Raw genomic sequence first — 10,000 nt, 5'->3', positions numbered from 1 at the left:
GTGTGAGTGTGTATGTGTGTATGTGTGTGTGTATGTATGTATGTGTGTGTGTATGTGTCTGTGTGTATGTGTGTATGTGTGTGTGTGTATGTGTGTGTGCGTGTATGTGTGTGTGTGCGTGTATGTGTGTACGTGTGTACGTGTGTATGTGTGTATGTGTGTGCGTGTGTATGTGTGTATGTGTGTGTGTATGTATGTATGTGTGTGTGTATGTGTCTGTGTGTATGTGTGTATGTGTGTGTGTGTATGTGTGTATGTGTGTATGTGTGTGTATGTGTGTGTATGTATGTGTCTGTGTATGTGTGTATGTGTGTATGTGTGTGTGTGTGTGTATGTGTGTGTGTATGTGTGTATGTGTGTATGTGTGTGTGTGTGTATGTGTGTGTGTATGTGTGTATGTGTGTGTATGTGTGTGTGTCTGTGTGTATGTGTGTATGTGTGTGTGTATGTGTCTGTGTGTATGTGTGTATGTGTGTGTATGTGTGTGTATGTGTATGTGTGTATGTGTGTGTGTGTGTGTATGTGTATGTGTGTATGTGTGTATGTGTCTGTGTGTATGTGTGTATGTGTGTGTATGTGTGTGTGTATGTGTGTATGTGTGTATGTGTGTGTGTGTGTATGTGTGTATGTGTGTATGTGTGTGTGTGTATGTGTGTGTATGTGTGTGTGTATGTGTGTATGTGTGTATGTGTGTATGTATGTGTGTATGTGTGTGTGTGTGTATGTGTGTATGTGTGTATGTGTGTGTGTGTGTATGTGTGTGTGTATGTGTGTATGTATGTGTGTATGTGTGTGTTTGTGTATGTGTGTGTATGTGTGTATGTGTGTATGTGTGTATGTGTGTGTATGTGTGTGTGTGTATATAACATTTTGTATTTCCTGGTTGTTCTATCACTGTTAAATATTTAATTACAGTATTTATATATTTCCCTCTGAAGAGTTCAGATGCTCGTGACTTTGGAGACGTCCTCGGTATAAATAGACTGTTTCTATGGCAACGGAGTCAGAATAACGATCGACGAGTCGTTCAAGTTCAAGTCCCCAGGTTTATATATATATATATATATATTTATGTATATATATATCCATATTTATATATATTTATGTATATATATCCATATTTATATATATTTATGTATATATATATCCATATTTATATATATTTATGTATATATATATCCATATATAATAATATATTTATGTATATAAATATATATTTATGTATACATATATATATATACATGCATATATATGTAGTTATATATTTATAGATATTTACATATATATATGAGTGTGTGTGTGTGTGTGTGTGGCTATGTTAACCGTGGCTCACCATACAGACCATAATACATTAGAGTAATAATATTTGCGTCTACATCATTTATGTGTTTACTCATTAAGGCATTAAGACATAAATAACATCAGTTTACTTATAATACAAATAATTAGACGCCGAGTCATTAAAAGGTTCAGAATCAACATCGTAGGATTCATCTTTTTATAGATTTAACTGACTGTAGCATGTAGCACGTAGCATGTAGCATGGCAGCTAGTTGTAAAATATCACTTGAATATAATCTGCTGGTTATTGTTGGAAAGTGACGCCGATAATAAACACGAGGAAACAGTTTTAGGAGACATCTTTTCGTTGGATATGGATTCATCGATGCTAATACGACGCATATCTCGATGCTAATGAGTTGCTAGCTGCTAAAAAGGTTTCTAAAAAGTCGAACCATCGTGAAGTCTAAATTCAGTTGTTAGTAAAAAAAAAACATGATATTCAGATAAATATTCATTAGCAGCTATATCTTTTTGAAATAACCATAATATTTAGAGATAAAAGTCACAATATTATGTTAATATATGAAAAATATTATTAACAATAATAATAACAATACAATAAAGTATGAAGATATTATGTAAACAAAGTCGCTCTGAGAAATGATTTCATGTTCATAATTAACATTAAATAATGTCATTTATCGAGGTTTTACAGTTTCCAGATGATGTGGTGGTTTATCTTCATATTGTTTTCATTGGTGGGGATTAAAAATGTTGCCTCTGTTTATTGATCGCTTCCCGTAACATCTCGTAGATGATATCGTTTGCACTGATATTTTTTATGGAGACCTCATGAATAAAGTGACCTCTGACCTTTAGGGCCATCGTGTGCTTTTTAATGTGAAACTCTGAATAATGAACCGATGTGCTCTTTTCCCCCAATAACGTACCTCTTTCCTTCTAGCGGATCAATGCGTCCTTTACGAGGACAGATGTCCCGTTAACGTCTCCGTCCCGTTAACGTCTCCGTCCCGTTAACGTCTCCGTCCCGTTAACGTCTCCGTCCCGTTAAAGTTTCCGTCCCGTTAAAGTCTCCGTCCCGTTAACGTCTCCGTCCCGTTAAAGTCTCCGTCCCGTTAACGTCTCCGTCCCGTTAACGTCACCGTCCCGTTAACGTCTCCGTCCCGTTAAAGTCTCCGTCCCGTTAACGTCTCCGTCCCGTTAAAGTCTCCGTCCCGTTAACGTCACCGTCCCGTTAACGTCTCCGTCCCGTTAAAGTTTCCGTCCCGTTAACGTCTCTGTCCTGTTAACACCGGTTAAAGCTGCTTTAAGGACCTTTGTGCTCAACGTGTGTTTCTCCGGTCGGCACAAATGAGGTTGGCTTCGCACCATTTTGCATCCCCATTTTGGGATCTCACTCAGAGGAGGCGGCGTGAAAAGTCAGTTGACTCCACGAGGAGCAGCCGAAGAGGAAGGAGAAGACGAAGCAGGAGGAAGAGGAGCAAGAAGAGCAGGAGGAGGAGGAGTCCTGCTGGGTCCAGGTTCTGATTTGGAGTCCCATTTTGGATCCAGCATCTCGACACGCTCCACCAAAAATTCCTCCCCTCTGTCCCTGTCGTCGCCTCCTCCCGACTCTCCGGTCGCCAGCTGCTTCATCCTCAGGTTGATGGAGCCGTAAGTCCTCTTGGGCCGGACGAAGGCCGCCCGGCTCCGGTGCATCTCCCCCCGACAGATGGACACCATGAGCAGCACGGACAGGAACATGCCGCCCAGGGTCAGCAGGCCCAGGCCCGCGATGATGCACTTGTCCAGGTGGGAGCCGAGCCGGGCGTAGTGCAGCTCGAGCTTCTCCATCTGACGGGCCGACACCGAGTCCGGGTCCACCTTGGCCTCTCGGGGGATGGTGTAGGCGATGACCACGAGGACGATGCCGCTCACCAGGAACACCAGGGCGAAGATGAAGCCGTAGTCTGCAGAGCGGTCGTCGGACGGGTGGAACTCTGGGAAGTCCTGTCCGTCCTCCTGCCATCCTCCTCCACCTCCACCTCCACCTCCTCCTCCTCCTCCTCCTCCTCCTCCTCCTCCACCACCTCCTCCACCTCCACCACCTCCTCCTTCACCTCCTCCACCTCCTCCTCCTCCTTCCTCTTCATCGTATGACCGAGGAGAGCGCTCCTGATGCTGCTGCTCTCCCTGAGACAGAGAGGACACAGAGACAAAGAACATTGGCGTATTGTTGTATTCAAACGTATTTAATCCTTGGCTTATTCAAACATCGGCGTAATTAAACGTTGCCGTATTTAAACCTTGCCATACTTAAATATTGGCGTACTAAAACTTGGCGTACTTAAACCTTGGCGTACTTAAAACTTGGCATACTTAAATATTGGCGTACTTAAATATTGGCATACTTAAACCTTGGTGTACTTAAATCTTGCCGTACTTAAAATCTTGGCTTACTTAAACGTTGCCGTACTTAAATCTTGGTGTAATTAAAACTTGGTGTACTTAAATCTTGCCGTACTTAAAATCTTGGCATACTTTAACCTTGGCGTACTTAAACCTTGGCATACTTAAATATTGGCGTACTAAAACTTGGCGTACTTAAACCTTGGTGTACTTAAATGTTGGCGTTCTTAAACGTTGCCGTACTTAAATCTTGGCATACGTAAACATTGGCGTATTTTAATGTCTGCGTACTAAAACCTTGGCATACTTAAATCTTGGCGTACTTAAATCTTGGCATATTTTAATGTCTGCGTACTAAAATCTTGGCGTACTTAAACCTTGGCGTACTTAAACGTTGTAGTTAAAGGTTGGTTTTCGCCCCCCGTACACTGAAGACGAAAAGAAGGCGGTACCTTGCTGGTGCCAGAGGTTGAGGGCGGAGCACCGGCCGGCTCCGTCGCCCCCTGCTGGCGGAGGTCGTGCTCCTCGTCCTGCTGGTACGAGGCGTTCTCAAACCCGCGGGCGGCGCAGCCCACTGGGGCCTCTCCTCGCCGGGCTCCTCCCCCCCTCAGCTCCCGGAGCTCTACGCCTTTGAAAGAGGACTCCATCTGTGGGGTGTGCTCATGTCTTCACCGGCCAGCCGCTCCTCATCATCCTCACTGATGAAGGTGAAACAAAGGAAGTGAGTTATGACACATTTATGTTTATATGTTCGTGACCTGGGGACCGAATCGACACATTGTGACCTGCATCCGGCTTTTATAGTATTCCCTTTGATTAAGATATATCTTTACTTTGGTATAACATACAGGTTTTATACTTCAATGGTTAATAATATTGCATTTTTCTTATTGTATTCTATTTTTTAATGGTGTCAGTATTATTTATGATACACCTTGTTTGTATATCTATTGTCTTTACTGAAACTCCTTCGGGATTAATAAAGTTCTATTTAATCTTTTATCTAAAATACATTTGACTCAACATTTTATAAAGTTACGGTTAAGTCCTTGTAATAAATCAATAATAATAAGGTGTGATAGAAATACCACTCTGAATGTGTGCTTGTACTACTTTAGGACACAAGTATTGTTTATAATAAATATTCTCACCTGGTACTTCTTTATCTGCATTTCTTTTCTCCTCTCATCATCATCAATGATGTCACTTCCTGCTGAGACACACGTACACTTACACGTGCACACACACACACACACACACACACACACACACACACACACACACACACACACACACACACACGTGGAAGCAGCATGGTGATTAAACATCACACATCAGGTCTCCATAAATACATTCATGTATTGATGTGATTTGACAGATTATCTGACAGGTGAACATCCGGTCACTGTCACACCTCTGAGTTCTGGGTGTGAACCTCGCGCATGCGCAGTTCATGCTCTCTTTCTCTCACCGGTTATCAATCAGAATCGGTACCGCGTCATCGCAGCTCTGGGGTCCACAGATTCTCCCCCTTTAACCGGCCGTTCCCTCCATGAAACGTGTCCATCCTCCCGGTAAACACATTCACAACCTCCGGGGCACGGTCACCGATCACCGGCACATCAGGCGCCCGTGGCCCGCAGCAGAGAGCCGGAGGACGGGGTGCCCGACCGTCGGCTCCCCTGTGACCTTGTGATGCGCAAAAAAACAGCCCAAAAACCTGGAACACTACCCTCTATGTGTCCGCGTGCGCGTGCGTGTCGGACCACTACCCTCCATCTGTCAGCGTGTCTCTGCGCGTGCGTGAGTATAATATCAACCGGAGAGGCACCACACCGACCGACCCGTTATTCAGCATCCGAGAGTCGGAGCTTCTTTCCTGGATTTAAACAGCTGATCGCCGTCGGGAAACACCGGGGCTGCGACCCCCCCGCGACCCCCCCGCTGCACCAACAGCTCGGGGAGCGATCGATCACCTGCGGGGCATCGATCACCTGCGGGGCATCGATCCCCGATCGGAGGCTCTGTGCGTAAAGGGATCGGGGGGAGAGCGCGCGGTCCTACCTGGTGCCGATGAGGCTGCGGAGCAGCCGGGAATCAGGACGTTCTGCGGGGCATCGCGCATCCGGAGAGACGGATGCTGCTGGATCATGTGTGAGGAGGGGGAGGGGGGAGGGGGGGGGGGGGGGGGGGAGGAGGCTACTGACCATGCGCAGGAGCAGCCTGTGGTTCTCTCTTCTGGTGTCTGAGGAGTCACTTCTCAGAGGGGGAGGAGGTGGTGGTGGGGGGGATATCAATAAATTAAAGAAATTAATATTTATTGATTCAATAATAAATTTAACTAATTCAACAGGAAATAATTATTTGAAGGATTATTTATTTATTATTTACCTCATATATATATATATATATGTGTATGTATATATATATATATATATATATATATATATATATATATATATATATATATACACATACATATACATACATATATATATATGTATGTATATATATATATGTAAGGTAAATAATAAATAAATAATCCTTCAAATAATTATTTCCTGTTGAATTAGTTAATAAATACAAACCTTAAATTGGCTACATTCAAAAGATCTATAAACCGTGTTTTAAGAAAATGTGAATATAATATATATAACAAACCATTGATATAATATAAATGAAAATGTAATATATATAAACATTTACACTGGTTGTATAGAAGTCTATGCTTCATGTGTTAAAGCTGCATTCTCTCTCCTGACCACCAGGGGGCGACTCCGGTTGTATAGAAGTCTATGCTTCATGTGTTGAATCTGCATTCTCTCTCCTGACCACCAGGGGGCGACTCCTCTGGTTGTATAGAAGTCTATGCTTCATGTGTTAAAGCTGCATTCTCTCTCCTGACCACCAGGAGGCGACTCCTCTGGTTGTATAGAAGTCTATGCTTCATGTGTTAAAGCTGCATTCTCTCTCCTGACCACCAGGGGGCGACTCCTCTGGTTGTATAGAAGTCTATATAAATGACTCTACTTCTCTTGATTTATTCCCTCAGTAAACATTGTAAACATTAGTTTTTGGTCTCAATCTCTAGTTTCAAGTCTTCTTCAATACAGAATGATGTTCATTTAGTAAATTATGGTCATTTAGAGTCAAACAGACCATAAAACAGGGGTTGATTTAGGGGCGGGGCTACAAGAAGAACACAAATAAAACGTAAATAATTCAAACGAATGAACACAAAGTGCTCAAAGTAGAATTTATTGTTCAAAACCTTCGACCGTAATTAGAAAACACACTTTTTTCTTTTCTTCTTTGAGTTCATAAAAACACGCAGACTTGTTTTCAGGTCACAGATTTACTTTCATTATCGAAGCTTTCAGAGCAGTTGATGAGAAATCGTCATGACAACAGCAGCGGAGGAGATTAAATGTAATAAAGTGTAGATACTACACACTCGAAGGGTTAAAACAGGAAATGTGGAGCGGGTTAAAAAGGAAGCGGTCAAACCGCCAGAATAAAAGCTCCAGAAAAGCACAGAAGAAGACGAGTTTCTCACTTCCTGTTCAAACTATTTACACTTTAAATTCAAAGCTTTCACGCGTTTCTCCTGAATTAAAGAACGACTTTAATAAAGATCCAACGCTCACCTTTACTAAGTGACTAAAGGTGCGTTCAGGGTCCTGTGAGTGAAGCGGTTGTGCTTACATATGATTATTATTAGTATTATTATTATTGCTGTCAAAGGGAGAGCTGCTGCTCCGCTTCTCTGACCTTCAGAGTTTGACCTTTGAGTTGAGGGCCGACTGAAGGTCGTTTCCCCACTTCTTCTTCTGTGGTTTTTCACCCCCCCGTCAGTGACTCTGCCGCTCCGACACGACGTCCTGCAGCCGCTTCAGCAGCACGTCGGCGCTGCTGCCGCCGCCGCCGCCGCTCTCTGGACACGCCCTCTTGCTGGGGGAGTCGCAGGCTGATGACATCATCACGTCGCCCTCCATGGTGAAGGCTCGCTTCCTGCTCGCGCTGCCCTGTCGGATCATCCGGTTGATGTCGGACAACTCCTGAAAGGAAGAGTTGGGTTGGTCCGACTATTATTATTATTAATAAATACATTTAATATGTATAGTTGTACCTGTTGTACTGCAGCACAGTTATGAATAAAGTGGATTATTAAATATCTCTTCATGACACTGTTGCAGTTAAATCTGCTCATCTTGTCTGCCTGCCTGCCTGCCTGCCTGTCTGCCTGCCTGCCTGCCTGCCTGCCTGCCTGTCTGCCTGCCTGCCTGTCTGCCTGCCTGTCTGCCTACCTTAGAGGGGCTGCTGTTGATCCTGTAGGTGAAGGGGGTCGGCGTGAGGCCGCCGGCTGAGTTCTTGTGAGGGGAGACGTACAGCGAGTGTCTCTGAGAGACCCGACGGGGCGACAGGGGCTGAGCCCGGACCGCCGGGAACGGAGAGAGGGGGGGGGCGTCCGCCTGGAGGACACACACACACACACACACACACACACACACACACACACACACAGTCAGCCACTGTGCACTGGTTCCTGTGGTTCTGACCCAGTGGACCCAGTGACCCCTACCAGCTGGTCCTGGGTTGCGTAACGCAGCGCGAAGCTCTTCATCTTCAGGACGAAGACGCTGTTGTAGAACTGGATGAGGTCGCCGCGCTCCTCCTCGCCCGATTGGTCGCAGTCGGCTCGTCCCGGGACCTGATTGGTTTTCTCTGCAGCTGATGCGAGACAGAAGGAAGTGAACTATTGATCTGATTCCAGTACCTGAAGAGGTAATCAGATTACTTTAGAACTCGATGAGTTAAAAGGAACCGTGTTCTCACATTCTCCACCTGACACCGGATCCACCTCCATGTTCTCATCCGTCACCTGCTCCCTGTGACGCAGCAACACACTGCGGTACACCTGCACACACACACACACACACAAGGTACAAATATAAAGTAATATAACATAATATATACAGAGTCAAATTCAATGTGAATGAGAAGGTACTATATATATATATATATATATATATATTAACATCCTCAGCTTCACGAGCTGTGTGTGTCTGTGTGTGTGTGTGTGTGTGCCTCACATGACTGCTGGCCTGTGGTTGGCTGCGGTAACACTTCATGATGTCATGGAAGCTGTGAGTCTCTTTTGTGATCTGTGAGGAAGAAACAGGAGTGAGACGTGGTTTCTGGGATCCACCTGCAGGATCAGAGACCTCAACCCTCCACCTGCAGGATCAGAGACCTCAACCCTCCACCTGCAGGATCAGAGACCTCAACCCTCCACCTGCAGGATCAGAGACCTCAACCCTTCACCTGCAGGATCAGAGACCTCAACCCTTCACCTGCAGGATCAGAGACCTCAACCCTTCACCTGCAGGATCAGAGACCTCAACCCTTCACCTGCAGGATCAGAGACCTCAACCCTCCACCTGCAGGATCAGAGACCTCAACCCTCCACCTGCAGGATCAGAGACCTCAACCCTTCACCTGCAGGATCAGAGACCTCAACCCTTCACCTGCAGGATCAGAGACCTCAACCCTCCACCTGCAGGATCAGAGACCTCAACCCTTCACCTGCAGGATCAGAGACCTCAACCCTCCACCTGCAGGATCAGAGACCTCAACCCTTCACCTGCAGGATCAGAGACCTCAACCCTCCACCTGCAGGATCAGAGACCTCAACCCTTCACCTGCAGGATCAGAGACCTCAACCCTTCACCTGCAGGATCAGAGACCTCAACCGAGGTCTCTGATCCTGCAGGTGAAGGTTTCTGAGGTTTCAGGATTGTTTGAAAAAACATGCTTGGGTTGGTTCAGAGTGTCATTAACGGGTCATTAACGGGTCATTAACGGGTTAATAACAGCAACACTGCCTCCTTAGACACATCTCCACACAGATGCATGTGTGCTGGTCCGGTCCTCACTTTGGATATGATGTACACGCTGCACAGCAGCAGCTGGTCCAGGTGCCGGTCCCTCATCAGACCGGTACTGTGGACCAGCGAGTGCTCGAAACACGTCCAGATTTTCCCTCGGAGCTCCGACGGGACGTCCATCTTCACGCACAGATCCCTGAGACGCACGCTGGCCAGGTGGTACACCTGGAGACACGAGCACTATTATATATATGTGAACCGTTAACAACGAATACAAAACAAGTCCTGACAAATAACAAATAGATAAACAATGTGCACAAGACGAATAAATAAATATCATCTTTTGGAACCGTTTTAAAACATCTGTTTGAAGGAACTCTTTTATTTTATAACAACAATCATAACGACGACGTGTTGTT

General features: G+C 45.2%; 2 protein-coding genes across 3 annotated transcripts in view; both read right to left on the bottom strand.

Annotated features, from left to right (window-relative positions):
* Positions 1 to 1,305: 1,305 nt before the first annotated feature.
* On the bottom strand, positions 1,306 to 4,896 carry tmem74b (transmembrane protein 74B). Its single transcript, XM_034533144.1, has 4 exons — positions 4,845 to 4,896; positions 4,146 to 4,391; positions 3,414 to 3,477; positions 1,306 to 3,314 (listed from the first exon to the last, which is right to left on the bottom strand). The coding sequence occupies exons 2-4, from the start codon at positions 4,338 to 4,340 to the stop codon at positions 2,725 to 2,727; spliced, it is 849 nt and encodes a 282-aa protein (XP_034389035.1). The 5' UTR covers positions 4,341 to 4,391; positions 4,845 to 4,896; the 3' UTR covers positions 1,306 to 2,724.
* A 2,039-nt stretch (positions 4,897 to 6,935) lies between these two features.
* The window catches only part of rbl1 (retinoblastoma-like 1 (p107)), a 21,075-nt gene continuing 18,010 nt past the window's right edge, over positions 6,936 to 10,000 (bottom strand). For both annotated transcript variants that reach the window (XM_034532332.1, XM_034532333.1), the window contains exons 17-22: positions 9,630 to 9,806; positions 8,787 to 8,858; positions 8,530 to 8,611; positions 8,276 to 8,424; positions 8,001 to 8,165; positions 6,936 to 7,751 (exon numbers count right to left, since the gene is read on the bottom strand). In XM_034532332.1, the coding sequence (XP_034388223.1) occupies positions 7,545 to 7,751; positions 8,001 to 8,165; positions 8,276 to 8,424; positions 8,530 to 8,611; positions 8,787 to 8,858; positions 9,630 to 9,806 (852 nt within the window). In that variant the 3' untranslated portion in view covers positions 6,936 to 7,544. The remainder of the gene's footprint in view (positions 7,752 to 8,000; positions 8,166 to 8,275; positions 8,425 to 8,529; positions 8,612 to 8,786; positions 8,859 to 9,629; positions 9,807 to 10,000) is intronic.

This window comes from Cyclopterus lumpus, chromosome 5 (assembly GCF_009769545.1).
Source record: "Cyclopterus lumpus isolate fCycLum1 chromosome 5, fCycLum1.pri, whole genome shotgun sequence".
Classification (NCBI taxonomy): Eukaryota; Metazoa; Chordata; class Actinopteri; order Perciformes; family Cyclopteridae; genus Cyclopterus; species Cyclopterus lumpus.
This window is presented reverse-complemented; position numbering and strand designations above follow the sequence as displayed.

What these genes read in the sequence shown, in the direction of transcription:
- tmem74b (XM_034533144.1), bottom strand. Translation starts at nt 4,340, where the DNA reads ATGGAGTCCTCTTTCAAAGGCGTAGAGCTCCGGGAGCTGAGGGGGGGA. An exon ending in CAACCTCTGGCACCAGCAAG is followed by an intron (nt 3,478 to 4,145) that starts GTACCGCCTTCT and finishes TCTCTGTCTCAG; the next exon opens with GGAGAGCAGCAGCATCAGGA. An exon ending in AGAGGAAGGAGGAGGAGGAG is followed by an intron (nt 3,315 to 3,413) that starts GTGGAGGAGGTG and finishes GAGGTGGAGGAG; the next exon opens with GATGGCAGGAGGACGGACAG.